This window comes from Silene latifolia, chromosome 10 (genome assembly GCF_048544455.1).
Source record: "Silene latifolia isolate original U9 population chromosome 10, ASM4854445v1, whole genome shotgun sequence".
Lineage (NCBI taxonomy): Eukaryota > Viridiplantae > Streptophyta > Magnoliopsida > Caryophyllales > Caryophyllaceae > Silene > Silene latifolia.
Genome location: NC_133535.1, coordinates 67,690,642 through 67,707,300, shown reverse-complemented (window position 1 = coordinate 67,707,300; position 16,659 = coordinate 67,690,642). Strand labels below are relative to the sequence as shown.

The following is a 16,659-nucleotide window of genomic DNA, read 5'->3' as shown; positions in this document are numbered from 1 at the left end:
CGGGCCGTAATTATGCATGCATCTAGTAATATTTAATTTAATTTTTTTTTTATTTTTTAAGAACAAACAACAACGGTTATTTACAAACAACCCGTTGTCTTTAGTTATATAACAACGGTTTTTGACCGTTGTTATAGCCTGTATTTGTAGTAGTGCATTGTCCATAGAGCTCAAGGCTGTTAGAAGGAGATCAAAAACTTGTGAACAAGCCCCAAAAAAGCATAGGTACGGTTTGCTTAACTTCAAAACAAAGCTTGGCCAAAGGAATTTGTCATTCATTTTCTTTTTCATCTTTTTCTTGGCGCTTGAGTATTTGCGATGCTTCAAACCAACAAGCCCACGATTCTTGTCAACATAAGGTATGAAGTATGGTTCATATTTGTCCGGAGACTTCCACTTACCATCTTCCTCTTTAATTTTGGTGATGATGATAGCATTTTGATTACTCAATCCTTCCAAGGTAGAAGGAGAATTCTTATGGCATCGATGATCGGATTCTTCAGAAGTTGAAATTGTAAATGCCAATTTTCCACAAGCAAGTTCATTTGCAAATTTCTTCTTGAGCTTTTTCACCAAGTACCTTTTATATGATGTTTTTACCTTTTGGAGAAGGTCCACCATATCATCTCCAACAATCATAGGTTCCATGGTGGGTGTAAAATATTCTTCATAGGCAATAGGGAAAGGGCATTCTTCTTCTTCATGATAAGGTACCTCAAATTTCTCAAGGATAAGTTCCTCAATTATAGTGATCTCATAACCTTCCGCTTTCTTGTCCCATGAGTTCTTGCAAAACACGATCTTATCATCATGGCTATCTTCATAGGAATCATAAACGAGGGCTTCATTCTTCTTCAACAATTCTTCCTCCACCATCTCAATATTCACATCAAAAGACACACCCTCATACTCACAAAGGCTAAGAGTATTTGGCGTACTCAACCTCATATCTTCTTCATCAAATACAACACTTTCATATTCACAAGAGCTCAAAGGAATTGGCTCTTCCCACTTCTCATTTTCCATATCAAAGGTCACTACTTCAAATTCTCATTCATGATCAATGTCTAAGGATTGGTGGGGAGTGGTTGGTTGGGTGGTTTCTTGGGTTGCCTTTATTTGGGCAATTTGAATCTCCAACTCCTCACCTTGGGTAGCAATGCCTTGAAGAACATTGTCCCTATTTTGGCTCTCCTCTAGCATTTGTTTGAAGAAGTTTTGTTGATCTCCCATCATTTGGAGAATCACATTTTGAATGGGTTCATCTTCTTGTTGTGGGTGGGTGTGAAAGTGGTTGTATTGTGGCAATTGAAATTCATTATGAAGTGGGTATTGGATGTGGTTATTTTGGTGGGAAAGGTTGGGGTACTAGTTAGGATTTTTATTGTATGAATAGTAAGGTAGGTTTACAAGCAAGGAAACTACACGAAAACGGTAAGAACAAACCTTGAGGAACAAGTTCCTCAAGGCTAAAGCACAATTAAAATAGACAAACAAACAAGAACTTAATCACAAAACACCGTCCCCGGCAACGGCGCCATTTTGATGATGAGATTGTCGTTGGATCTCCCAATCAAACACATTTATATTCTCAACAAACAAATAGTTAGTGGTTAAGTTGAGGTCGATACATGGGACGGTGTGCTTTGGGTTCTAAGTCTATCTATCTCAATTTATGCTAGTGTCACAAATGATTTGGGTTTGTAGTTGGTGAGTCTAAACTAATAGAAGCAATAAAATAAAACAAGCAATAAAGAGGAAGGATGTAAACAAATGATTAAGAGTGCTAGGATATCATGGGTTAATAGGGGATTCATGGGAGTTGATCATACAAACATGTTCTCTACTAGATGCAAGCACTTATTGTTGTGATGGGATCGAGTTAGTGTATATCTTACAATCACTAAGAAGGTTTGGGTCCCGGAGCCGAATCGATTATATTGTACAACACCTACAAGTCGACTTAATCCTTCCTATTCAACATTATGCATGGTCTAATGAGGCTCGAGTTGGTTTATGTCTTAAAAAATTCATTGAAAAGATAAGTGATGGGTAAAAAATGCAAGGATTCATCGGCTTAGTATTTCATCAAACATAACATGTGCATAAGTTAAAATCACAACAAGCAAGCAAATTAATTATGAAAAACATATTAGATTAAGCATGAATCATTCCCCATGTTTGTTTCCCCTAATTACCCATTAACCCTAGCTAAGGAAACTACTCACTCATGATCAAGTTTAACATGTTAATAAGGTTGTCAATCATACTAACAAAGCAAAACATGATGAATAAATGATGTGTAACAATAATTAAACAAGGGTAAAAGAGAATTATACCTATGAAGATGATTCTAAATAATAAAGCAAAGAATAAAAGAAGAGAACTTGATTGGTTGATGAAGAGTTGTCAATTCTCCAATAATAACCCAATAATCTTCAATTACCCAATAAACTTGAATTACCCAATAATAAACTTGAACAAAAATTAGGGAAAGATTAAAGTGTGATTTGTGGAAAGATTAAAGAGTAATCTATTCTAATCTACTTCTAATGAAGGCTTAATCTAACCTAAGGAAAGTTGATTCAATCTAAGGAAATTTGATACTATGGGAGCTTCTTCTCCCCCCCCTCTTTGGATTATTACAAATGGGGTATTTATAGTAGTGCATTACTAGGTTAAGTAAGGATAAATTAGTAAATAACAATGCTAAATTATAAAGTGGGGAAATGCAAGTCTTTCAAGGAGATGAGCATATCGCGCTAGAGTCGTCACTATCCGCTCGGACCAAGGAGGGGGAAGCTCGGATTGTGGGTTGAGGAGACGAGCGGGTTCTGTTCGGATCAAGAGAAGAGGAGACGGGCGTCGTTTGGTCAGGATGCTCGGATTCTGGGCAGGGAAACGAGCGTCTTCTTCCTATTCCGCTCGGATTGTTCCTCATAATGGTCCTTGCTTTTCCTCCTTTTGCATACTCCTTATTCTTGTGATGTTTGTCTTCGTTCTTGCCTCCTCTTTCACACTAGTCCATCCAATATCATAAAAAAGCTTCCAATTATGCACGGGTGACGGGAATTTCCGCCTAATTTGTCTTCTTTCCTACAAAACATACGAAATGCACTAGAAAAGCAAAATAGAAAGAATTTGATTGATAAAATGGCTATGTAATGTTATAATAGTATGCAAAATAGGTTCAATTAGGGGACTAAATGTGCGCAATTATGAGTCACATCACATAGGTATTGATTAAATATCTGTGGTGTTTCTAAGAACATGTATGTACTTGCTTGAACTATTTTAAGTGCCTTGTCTGGTTGAGGTTGAATTAATTATGTGCTTGCTTGAATGATTTAGTCTTAATCATCCCAAATTATTAAGTAAACCTTCTGTGCTTGCTTGAGGATGAATTTGATAATTATATCCTGGTTTCTAGTCACAAAAAGAGTCATTTAAATTCTGCTGAGAAAAATGTCTGAGTTTCACTATAATTCATTCTGGTTTTCTAATTAATTAAATTACTTAGATTATTTGTAAAATTCTGAATTTTGGCTCAGTTATAGTTTACCATCTTATCTAAATTGTCACCAACTTTCATAAATTTTCAAGTCCATTTACTATTTTTATAAAAATCCTCATGTTTATTGCATTCCCTGAGATTTTTCATTTGTCTGTTTTCAGGGTTTGTCAAAATTGTGTCTGTCCCCATAGTTTACACTGCAGGTTTATTCATTCCTGTGCTCAGACTGTGGATTGTTTAGCTTTGCTGTTAATTTGAGTTGGGTATTTGTCTGTGCTTAGCTGTTATAATTTCCAGTTTAAGTTGTCCAAATTGTTGGCTTACTTCCCTTTGAGTATTATGTGGGATTTGAGTTGATAATTATATCATTTGGTCCTTGTTCAGTCTCAAACAACAATCCTGTATCAAGCTGTCTGAACTCTCCTGTTAGTCAGTCTTATTTAAGTCCTTTAAAATACTTAGGTTGTCTTTATAATCCTGAAAATTTGTTTAGAGTTGAGTGATGTAAAATCTTCTCGATTTTATGGATTAGAACAGTACGAAGGACTGTTCGTTTTGTGTTGTAAAATACGCAGCGGAATATTAAACTGTTTATTTGATTTTTATATGTTTTTGAACGAAAATTAAAAAGATGTGACGTGATCACTCTCTCCTCCCTCGCAAGAAAGTTGATTGTAACACACAACTGCTTTTGTGACTCTCACCTCGCAAGGATCAACTCACACTCTATCTCTCCCTCACAAGAAAGAAATAAAACACTCAAAGCTCGCAAGCAATAAGCAACAAGAAAACTTGTATTAATTCTCAAACTCAATGTGTATGTTAAAAACTGAATACAAAAGACCCTATTTAGACTATAAGGAAAACCGACCTCCCTTCCCTAGAATTCCCTAAATCGTCCTAAATAGATTAGGAAATCCGACCCATAATATGGCAAATTGCCTTATTACTATCTTGCTAAGATCAGGAAAGAAACAATAAAGAAATAACAATACTACCTTAAATTTATTGACTAGAATTAGGAAAGCAAAAATAAGGAAACTAATTATCTTAGACACCACCATCATCACCGACCTTGACACTCCTTGGTTGGCGTGTTGACCAGACAGACTCCAACCCGTCTCCCTTGCTTCTCCATGCTATCATATTCACGATACTTGAGCCCATTTTGAAACCTTCAGAAATGAGAGTTACATTTCGACTAATCAAGACTTCATTCTCATTTTCTTCAAGTGCTCCTGCATCATTCTCCCCATCTTTTTGAGAATTTGACCTCAAATTTTCGTCATCTAAGTATGGTGAGAAATCTCCAACATTAAAGGTCGCACTTACCCCTCCATACTCACTTGGCAATTCTATTTTGTAGGCATTAGTCCCATAGCTTTCAAATATCTTGAATGGTCCATTGGCTCTTGGCATCAACTTATTCTTCCTCTTGGATGGAAAACGCTCCTTCCTCAAGTGTAACCACACCAAGTGTCCAACTTTGAAAACAGGTTGCTTTCGATGTTTATTTGCTTTTTCCTTGTATCTAGCATTGGCTTTCTCGATTTGTGCTTTAACTTGCTTACAAACTCGAAAAAATGCAGCTTGCCTTTCATTTGCTTCAAAACTCATCACATCCTTCTTTGGTATAGGAAAAAAATCAATAGGAAGATACAGATTCACCCCATAAACAATCTCGAATGGTGATCTTCCCGTAGTCATTGACGGCGTTCGGTTGTATGCAAACTCAGCATGAGCTAACTTAACATCCCAATCTTTCATACTCTTGCTAACCAAACCTCGTAACAAGCTTCCCAAAGTTCTATTAGTCACCTCGGTTTGTCCATCTATTTGTGGATGATGTGAAGTACTAAATAACAACTTCGTTCCAACCAATCTCCATAATGTCTTCCAAAAGTATCTTAAGAACTTAACATCTCGATCCAACACTATAGTAAGTGGAATACCATGTAATCGAACGATCTCTTTGTAATAAAGTTCAGCAATATTGGTAGCATCATCGGTTTTATGACATGGGATGAAATGCGCCATCTTTGAAAATCGATCCACAACAACGATAATCAAATACTTTCCTCTTTGAGTTCTAGGTAAACCAAGTATAAAGTCCATACTTACCCCATTCCACGGTTGTGTTGGTACGGGCAGGGGCGTATAAAGTCCCTTATTGAACGTACTCTTTGCCTTTTGTCACACCACACACTTAGCCATGATCTCTTGCACATATTTTCTCATCTTTGACCAATAAAAATTTTCACTCACAATATCATTAGTCTTGTTTACTCCAAAGTGTCTAACTATTGCACCACCATGAGCTTCACGAATCAAAAGCTATCGAATTGATCCATTAGGAATACATAGTTGATTGCCTTTGAATAGATAACCGTCTTGAACAGTATATAACCCCATTGGCTAAATAATCTCCTTAGCAAAATCTGGATCAGTTTTGTACAGTTCTTTGATATGTTCCAACCCAAGCATTCTCGCATCTAACTCGATCAATAAAGTATGTCTTCGAGACAATGCATCAACAACAACATTAGAAGCTCCCGTTTTATACTTTGATGAGAAAGTAAAAGTTGTAGAAACTCAACCCATTTGGCATGTCTTGGATTTAGCTTTTGGTTTCCATGAATATCCTTCAATGCTTCATGATCCGTATGTAACACAAATGGTTTAGGTCACAAAAAATAACCCAAATGATCCAATTCTCTCACAATTGCATAGAACTCCTTATCATAAGTTGAGTAATTTAATCGAGCACCACCCAATTTCTCAATAAAGTATGCTACTGGTCGTTTATCTTGCACCAAAACAGCCGCAATCCCAACTCCACTTCGAACAATTTATCAAAATTAGGAAGTGTTAAAACAAATGCGCAGCTTAGTTTAGATTTTACCTCTTCGAATGCCATCTCTGCACTAGGAGTCCATACAAACTCACCTTTCTTCGTCAACTCGGTTATAGGTGCCATGATTGTACTGAAATTTTGAATAAATCTTCGATAAAATGACGCCAAACCATGGAAACTACGAACCCCCGTTGTTGATTTAGGAACTGGCCATGCCTTGATTGCCTTCACCTTGGACGGATCCATGCTCACACAATTTTCACCAACAATATAACCTAGGAACACCACGCTTGACACCATGAACGTGCACTTCTCCATCTTGCCATATAGCTTCTGTTTTCGTAGCATCTTAAACACTTCACGGAGATGTTCAATATGTTCCTCCTTGCACTTTCTATAAATAAGAATGTCATCGAGATATACAACAACAAACTTGTTTAAGAACGGCCTCAACAATTCATTCATCTACCTTATAAACGAACTAGGAGCATTGCAAAGACCAAATGGCATAATGAGCCACTCATACAACCCTTGCTTAGTCTTGAACGCTATTTTCCATTCGTCTCCTTCACGAATTCTCATTTGATGATAGCCACTTCATAAATCAAGATTCAAAAATACTCGTGATCCACTCAACTCGTCTAACATATCATCCAACCTTGGCATAGGAAATCGATATTTTATTGTGATATTGTTAACGACTCTACTATCATTACATATCCTCCACGTTCCATCTTTCTTTGGCACCAATAGAGCTGGTATTGCACAAGGATTCAAACTTTCTTGGACATAACCCCTATCAATCAACTCTTGCACTTGCCTTTGTAATTCTTTTGCTTCTTCGGGATTACAACGATAGGCTGGTTTATTTGGTAATTGAGCTCCTGGAATTAAGTCAATTTGATGTTCAATACCTCCTAATGGAGGTAATCCAACTGGTAATTCTTCGGGAAATACATCGCAAAACTCTTTTAATAGCCCTTGAACTTCACGACTACTACTTTCACCATTGGCCTCCAAATCTCGAACCATAAGAACATAGGCTTGTTCTCCACGAGGTAGAACTTCTTTAACCTCACGAGCCTCCATGAATATGTTAGGATTCACTAATTCCATTACTTAACATATTCATATATGTGACATTTTAATTTAGTCATAAAATTAAAACTAGATCTTATGCATGCAAACTTGAACAAGAGTAGAGAAGAAATCATCAATCTTACTATATGATTTCGGATTAATGGGCACAAATGAGTTCTCCTTCTCACTTGTTCTTGAGCTTCCTTATAATGGATGAACAAAGGATCCAAAATAGAATCTCTCCCAAAAGTTTATACCCAAGGAAAAACCCCTAATAACTAATATTATTTTGTACTAAAAATAATACAAGTCTTACTTAAAATTTGACACAAAATAAATTTCGTTCTCTCTTGTATATTTCGGCCAAGAGAGGAATGATTTAGAGAGGTTTTTATTTCTCTAAGTTTCACAATGTGTAGATAGAAGAATAATTTCTAACACTAGAAATTATATTATGTAAGGTAATGAATAATTATAGAGAAAACATTGTTATTTCTCTAGTGGGAAAACCAGTTGGGGTATGGGTAATAAGGGAGCCAATGCATGCAAAATTGCTCTTCTCAAAAGCTAGGTTTGCATGGCTACTAGTTAGTTTTAATCATTGTGTTTTCCACTTATAATAAAAACACAATATAAACCTTATACTCCCTCCATATTTTCGGCACATTTAACATAAAATGGATGGTCCATTTTATTTTATCATTTGTCAATTGTCACATGTTACTAGTCATGTGTAATTGTAATGTTATTTTAACATATTAAAAATCAACGTATTAATAAAAATACGTCATGTACAAAATCGACTTAGTAATTCATAATTACTTGTACCAAAACGGTTTATCAATTATAAATCACAACGTCTTGTATTTATAATAAATTATTCATTTAGTTTCAATTGTTTTGTAAACAATAATTTTATCTAAGTAATAAAACAATTTGATTACTTAGACCGTATCTAATTTAATCGAATTATAATAAGACACGTTAATCTCACTCACAAATCATCCGTCAATTTTAAGCAATTTAATTAACTCGTATCGGCATACGATTAATTAAATAATCAATTAAGGGTATTTTCCTATAGGTATGACCTAAGGGGATCAACTGATCACCACCGTCGCACGACAGTAATGTCCAACTCTAGTCAGCCAATCATTACCGATATGTGTGGACCAGTTGACTGTAAAATATTACATCCCAATGTATTCTTAAAATGAGATTTAAACATGTGATCATCATGATCAACAGTTGTGATCGCATTATTGTCGGAGGACACATATTCCAACAGAATAAGGTCCCCTTCTTTGATTTCATCTCGTTGATTTTATTAGGTGATAAAGGCTTCAAATTGAATGTTGTTTTGCCCTTGGTCACGCTATATATGTTAGTTCTTCCATCATGTTCAACCTTTCGATCAAACTGACATGGTCGTCCCAATAGAATATGGCACGCACTCATAGAAATCACGCCGCACCAAATATCATCATTATAAGGTCCCAAGCTCAAAGAAACCAATGCTTGCTTCCTTACTTGAATTCCATTGTCTCCATTCAACCAATGCAATTTATATGGCTTATCATGATTCTTGGTTTGTAATTTCAACTATGAACCACTTCAATGATTAGATTGCAAATTTTAGAATGTACCTTGCAACGGGTGTGAAATATTTGCTCCCTTTGTTCAGCTTCAACCGGAGTTGTTTCCACATGAAGATTACGAATCACCAAACATTCCTCTTCACTTAACGGATCAACATCATAGGACATGCCTTCTTCTTCGTTTTCCTCAATATCAGACAGTTATGTGGATTGTTCAATTTCAACGAATTCTGGAACTTGTAAGATTCATTAACCTCTTATTAGACACTTCTAATAACTATATAAATTTAGTTTAGTCATAAACTAACTAGATCTTATGCATGCATAACAAAATATAAACATAGTAAGAAGAAATCGATCTACTTACAAGGAGGGCCGAATGGTTATACTAATTGGTCTCCTATAAAACTAGTCTTCTTAAGAAAATCCTAGTGCTCCAAGGATGAACTTAGATCCAATATTAGAATCTACTCCTCAAGGATTTGTACCAAGATAACCCTCTTAAACAAATACAAATTTGAATACTAGAATTAGTATATGTATCTTAAAATAACTACTAATATTATTACTTACTACTAGTAGTAATGTATTGTTAATATTAGTGATTTTGTGAGATATTCTTTCTTGTGTGTTCTTCAACAACTAGAGAGAATTTTTGAAAATTATCCATCTAAAAATTTTATGCAAGAATGAATTAAGAAGAAAAGAAGAGAAAACTCCTCTTTCTCATATGGGTGGCCGGGTTCATTGGTGGTCTCAAGGCCAATGCATGCTCAATTTATTTTGTCTAACAATTGTTCTTTACAAGAAACCTTTTTGAGCATTTCCAAACCTATGCTTAAAAAGTTGTCTTAAGCATTTAAGCCAAAAGCACCCATTGTCCCCCACCCATGAAAATTTCGGTCCCCTTACATAAAATGGGATTCCATTTTAAGTTTGTGTTTTGTCAATTGTATTATGTGACACATGTGACATGATACTAGACACTAGTGTGTAACCCGTGCATAAATGCACGGGTATAATATGAGTTTATGTATAAACATTTACTTACAGAGGCAAAATATAAGTTATGGGAATAATTAGTATAAATATTTAAATGAGTACATAACTAAATAATTAGATGTGTAATCAACATAAATAACATTATGAAAATTGGCAATTTCATACAGATATTTGGTTACATACTACTAAAATAAAATATAGTATATACTTACAACAAATACTATTCCAAATATTCAAATATTTCATGGTAAACAACATTAGAAGTTAAATTACATGTGCCAGTTTCGTTGTTCCAAATAAGTATTTTCAAACCTTTTTTACTTGTCACCCTCGAGATAGCAACATAGAGTTGGCCATGACTAAAAACAGGTCTAGGAAGATAAAGATCAACATGGGATAATGATTGTCCTTGACTTTTGTTGATTGTCATGGCAAAACAAACGCTTATTGGAAACTGTCTTCTCTCAAATTTAATTGGAAATTTTGTTGAATTAGAAGGAGTTAACGTGATCCGAGCAATATGGACTCTATCTCTCTTATTACTGCCAGTTAAGACTGTTGCCCTAATAACACGAACACCCAAGTTTGTTACGACCAATCTTGTGCCATTACATAAGCCTTGTCTTTGATCAATGTTTCTTAGTAGCATTATTGATGCTCCAACCTTCAATTTCAACTCGTGGTTTGGAAGACCTGAACATTTAATTGAGTTGAGAAAATCTGTAGAGTAAACTTCGTGTATCTCTGAATTGCTCTCTTCTTTGCTTATTTCATCCGAACTGTAATAAATTTTTTCATCAGCGGGAATAAGGAACAACACATAGTCGTTGATAGTCTCCACAATCTCATGAGTTGGCGCAACAATTGCTCTTTCTTGAAGATAATCTGAATTTCGGTATTCAGTAACAAAAGAGGGATAAGTACTATGAACAATAGCAGCAACGGATTCGTCGACATTCTTTTTACGGATATCATCGGGGAGTTCAATATCAACTTCTCCGTCATTTTCGCCTCCTGCTATACCATCTCCGACCTTTAAAATCCACTCAGAAAATTCTCGGATTTCATTAACATTAGAATTTGAACTTCCAGATTGAAGACGCATGTTTTTCGTTAATGTTAGTACCTTGCATGACAAAAAAAATATAAATAATGAGGAAAACAAAAACGTTGGAAAAAAATTTGTAGTCAATTAAGAAGCTTATGAAAAAAGAATTACCTTTCAATAAGACCAAATATGAGATGAACACAAAGAAGCAAACACGATATCTGCCCTACTACCTTTAGGAACAACTGGTAAGAATTGTCGAAAAATCACCTCCGAATACAATGACTTTACCTCCGAATGGCTGGTCATAGTCTACATTATTTAAAAATCGCATGATGTCCCTTAAACTTCTGTCAAGAGCTTCAAAACAATACTTATGAGTCATTGGAGCTTCATCCCAAATTATCAATTTTGTTCGAATTAACAACTCGGACAAATCTGTTCCAGGTTTAATTCGAGAACATGTAGAATTCTCAACAGCATTGAGGGGAATGCCAAATCTAGAATGCGATGTCGTCCCGCTGGGTAGCAATATTGCAGCAATACCACTCGATGCAACCCGAAGAACAATTTCTCCAAGACTACGTAATGCAGCGCATAACGTTCTCCAGATAAATGTCTTCCCAGTCCCTCCATAGCCATAAACAAAAAATATACCTCATTTACCAATTGGGACAGCATCCATGATCTCGTTGTATACACTACGTTGCTCATCCGTCATCGTGGATATGAGTTGCTTATGCTCTTCATGCAACAATTCTTTGCCATATGATAGCTCATCCGCAAGCAATGTATTAACATGATTTACTGCAGCTAGGGAATCAGGAAATGGCATACCATCAAACCTCCGTAAGGTGGACCCATTCCTTTGCAAAGATGCTTCAATGTCATACAATGCATAATTCTTCAACTCCGCGTCAGTTAGGGTTAATTCTGTGAGTGAAATATTATATACTATTAAAATAATGAAAATAAAAGAACATTAAAATTTGTTTTTAAAAGTAAACGGAAAAAAATGTAATAAACATATGTATGGAAGTAGAGGAGAAAATTACCTGGTCTGTTTGAAATGCCACGCTGACGATGCAGGATTTCATCCGAAAGTAGACGCCATGTTGTTTCCCATACGAATTCCGGCCTTGATATAGTATCCGATAATAACAAAGTTGCAAAAAGCCTTCTAAGATAGACACCGGAACCCCAATCGCTTGCTTCTTCAATAACATCTCCTTATCATCACCAAGGAAACCCAACGTATAACACGCTTCCCTGTAAGTAGGGTATACAACACGGTCAACTGTTCTAATATCCTCGTAGCATGTAGGGCCCTTCACAAAATTCAACATTATACGCATGAAATACAACTCCCCACAATTAGGAGTAACATGCTGTAACATGCCAATTGAAAATCCACGTTCTCTTAAACTCCACTTGCGAAGTTCTTTCTTCCATGCAAACTTAGTAGGGAATTGACTGAATGTCAATTCTCTTGCTTCAGCCTCACGTTTATTACAATCCATCCAATCTTAAAATTTAGACATACCGATTGTCGGACTGTCTAGAACTTCATCAATGTGATCGTCATCATTAAAAACAACACTTTGTTGATCTGGCAAGTGGAACTGCAATCGTTCAACAGCAGGTGTGCGAAAATGAATACTAAAAGAAAATATCCTCCATACAGATTCACATGCGGAGATATACCTGCAGTCGTAAAATCTTCTTATTTCATCGATTTTCTCAGGGTTCTCATCATTGCGTCGCCTATGAGAGGATTGCATCGTCACACGATCAACGCCTTTGTTTATGTAATTGAACAAATACTTAATAGACCTTGATTGATTGCACCATTCAACATTGATATGAGCCCGATATTTTAGCAATAACTGCGCATTATATGGGACGACGATTTCATTATCAACAGTTTCCCCATTTTTCTCAAGCAAAACACTTTCTTTTATCCTTCTATAAATAGGATACCCCTCACCATCAACTGTTGTCCTCTCGTTAGGTTTTTTGGGAAAATGTCGACCACATTTATTACCAATCATACATGGTGAGTTTGGAAATCCTTCGCCACATGGACCATGAATCATAAATTCTGCTACAGCATTATATAGCTCTGCGTGTTCATTTGGATCAGGTATTTCAGCACTAATAACTCTGTCGATATCTGATGCTTCTGGAAACTTGTCATCTCGATGTAAAAACAATAAAATGTGAGCATGAGGTAGCCCACATTTTTGAAACTTAATGGTGTACACAGCTGCAGATTAATTTATAATAAACAATTTTTTAGGAAGAAACAAAAATAAAGAGAACATTATATTAAAAGATCCTAAAATAAATAGAATTAATAGTTTGAAATTTTACCTCCAATTGCTCGTCCAAATATATGTCGATCTTTCAAGTCAGTCATCAACTCTTGAAGTTTAATTTCAAAAACTCGATGACAAATATCTGGTCTATCCTCAGCCCTAACTCCTTTCTTAGAAACCAATCTTGTTATTTCCGGCCATTTCGGGTTACAGGTAAAAGTAATGAACAAATCTGGATAAGCATTCCACTTACAAATAGCCATTGTATCTCGATAGTTTTTTCTCATGTATCCATCAGCTCCTACATAACTTGAAGGTATAATGATACGACTCCCAACAGAAGATGGGCCAACATTTCCTTGATTAACAGCATTAGCAAGATTATTGTATGTTTCTGCGCGCAAAAGTTTCTGATTATGTCGAAGGAAGGACAATCTTTGATACTCAACCATCATATAATCGTCAACTAAAAATTGTTGAAACAATCTGCGAGACAACATAATCGTGGGAAGTTCGCGGGATAATGGACGGTCCTGGATGCGAAATGCAAGCCACTCTCGCATTGTCAATTGATTCCTTGGGTTTTTTCTTTTACTGACTTTGAGAGAACTTTCCCTATGTAATATACCTAATCTAAAACCATCTTCACCCGAAGGAAATAATAGAGGATATTATAATGGCAAATAGGAAGGATGAAGCTCAGATATTCGCTGTAGTGTGCCACACTGTTTTTGAACAATAATATCCCATTGCTCAGTTGTTGGCCCAATATCTCATTCAATAAGTGCAGCAACCTCTGAAGTTGTTAGAAGATTGTATGTTCTACCGTCTGTTTGCCTTCGGGATATCAACCTAATACTCACTTCTCCATCAACATCGGTAGACAATGTATCTCTAGCCATCCTAAATATTTTTACCAAAGTGTTTTTCTCGTCTATCATTCGCTGAAGCGAATGTATGAGATCATCATTAAATCGATTTGAAGCACCGTCACTGCAAAGTTTAATTTAAATATAAGATTATTTTATAAACAATTTAGAAAAATGTACATAATATTACAATTACATAAAAACACCATACCTGAAAACATTCTTACGATTTTGAACCTCTTCCTCAGTATCGTAAATATATAGTTGACAAATTTAGGACGGCTTTGACCTTCAGGTAACAAACTTCCAATACGATGAACATTTTGACCACCCATTTTAAACGTGTAAGGACCACGACCTTGATTAACAGAATGATCAAATTTTCCACCCATCGTCGTGAATGCAAACATCATGTTGTATGCTCGAATATTATCAATGAAGTGCTTGCTTAGAGGATGACGATTACAAATTAGATCGTCTAGCAATTGAGGCGGCTTCTTTAAGAAAGGAAGCTCAACTTTTCCATCTAAGCAACACAATGTGAACGTTGGATGCAAAGAATTCCTGTTTTTTCGCACTCTTTCAGCATACCACATTTGTGCACCACAATGTTTACATTCATAAGTTGGATCACCAATATCCCAATAATGTTCATGCACTAAAGAAATAAAATTGTTAAAAATTTGAAGTTAAAATTTAAAAGATTATATCATTGTTTAAGTAAGTTCAATATATTTATATAACATAGATATACGAAATTAAACCTGGAATATTTGGTTCAGAATCTGCATTAGGTTCAGACATATGGATTTTATCTTCAGTGCATGTGAAATCTATCGTCTAAAGAGTAGAAGGTGATATATTTTCTTGGTTGTTCTCATTGGAGACGACTATTCTGCTACTACTATTACCTAAAAGTATGAAAATTCTATTAATGGACACGAAAAATATATAATATCAAATACAAAAAACAATAACTTGCAGTACACGTGTTTAAATGATTATATGAACTGACCTTCTGTTATGGCATTTGAATTATTAACATTTAATGTCGATAAATTAGCAGCTTCACTTATTGCTGATCTAGCGTTGCTTCTTTTTACAGACATAATAGCTTTTCGCCTTTCTCTTGCTGATTGTGGTCCTGCATTGACTACTTAAACATAATACAATTACACATCAATTCGTATATAAACAATAACAACATACTAAGTAATAGAACTATACCGTTAGTTATATCACTCAAAGGAGAGATAATATTATGCCCAAATTCATTTGATTGGTGATTGCTCAAATTTCCCATTAGTTGAAATCCATCGCCTACAGTCATAAAATTTTATAAATATATAATCACAAATCAACTAAAAGTAAATGTCACTAAATATATAATCATATATCAACTGAAAATAAATAGCATTTGATTGAATACGATAATAGTGCAAATATGAAAAATAATCGGGAAAGTGCTAAATGACCCCCTTAACTATACTCGAAGATTAGACCAAACATAGTCAAAAATTTGGCCCAAAAACCATACTCTCTACATCCTGCAATTAACATGATATGGCCCAATATTATCAATTATCAATTAGTATATATACACCAATGTCCTAAAGAAAACCCTAAACACTACATTCGGAAATTTCCTACCGCCTCCCTAATATTACTCCCTGATCTCTCTCTACCAATCCATAATTCAGACCGTCATTTTATTAATTTATCATCTTTTCTTCATCTTCAATACTATAATCCACCTTGTTTCTTCGACCAAATCATCAATACTACCAATGATTTGCGTTACTAATATAAGATCCGTCGGATCATCTTCAATGTATTGTCTGCATTTCTCAATCTTATAATAATTTCATCGGTATTACATCTTCAAATGGGTATCTTAATCAACTTCATTGTTAATTTGACAATCAAAAGGAGAAAATCCGAAATTTTGCTCAAACTTTCCTCTATAGAGGATGTCAGGTGAACATCTTGATATTTTTCATTGTTTACTAAAATAATTTTGCATTTGTATTACGAAATTATGCATATTTGTGAATTACTTGTCAATATTTTGAGGTTAAATGAATGTGGAAGCCATATTATGTAATTGCATGTAACAAAATATTATAAAAAGCGCAAATTTATGGTGATTTTAGAATAACTCCGAATTTTAGTGAAGGATAAATAACACTATTTGCTTGTTTTGATGGATCTATGTGTTAGTTGAGATTTGTTGACATTTCTGTTGAGTAGGATTAATTTTTTTTTTATATAAAGATGTTGGATTTATTTTAGAAATTTGTTTTAATCTCTAGAAAATTAAAACAAACTTTCGAGATCTGTGATGTTTTGTATTTTTTTTTTGTTATCTTTCAAGCT

At 35.0% G+C, this 16,659-nt stretch overlaps 3 protein-coding genes across 3 annotated transcripts; all 3 read right to left on the bottom strand.

The window, feature by feature from the left end:
• Window positions 1–10,268: 10,268 nt before the first annotated feature.
• Window positions 10,269–11,153, bottom strand: LOC141607729 (uncharacterized). The gene has a single exon (XM_074427082.1). It carries the CDS (start codon window positions 11,151–11,153, stop codon window positions 10,269–10,271), a length of 885 nt encoding a protein of 294 aa, XP_074283183.1.
• Window positions 11,154–11,331: 178 nt separating this feature from the next.
• On the bottom strand, window positions 11,332–12,616 carry LOC141607728 (uncharacterized). Its single transcript, XM_074427081.1, has 3 exons — window positions 12,152–12,616; window positions 11,763–12,000; window positions 11,332–11,534 (listed from the first exon to the last, which is right to left on the bottom strand). The coding sequence occupies exons 1-3, from the start codon at window positions 12,614–12,616 to the stop codon at window positions 11,332–11,334; spliced, it is 906 nt and encodes a 301-aa protein (XP_074283182.1).
• Window positions 12,617–12,622: 6 nt separating this feature from the next.
• On the bottom strand, window positions 12,623–13,977 carry LOC141607727 (uncharacterized). The gene is made up of 2 exons (XM_074427080.1): window positions 13,470–13,977; window positions 12,623–13,362 (listed from the first exon to the last, which is right to left on the bottom strand). The coding sequence occupies exons 1-2, from the start codon at window positions 13,975–13,977 to the stop codon at window positions 12,623–12,625; spliced, it is 1,248 nt and encodes a 415-aa protein (XP_074283181.1).
• Between the last annotated feature and the right edge of the window lie 2,682 nt (window positions 13,978–16,659).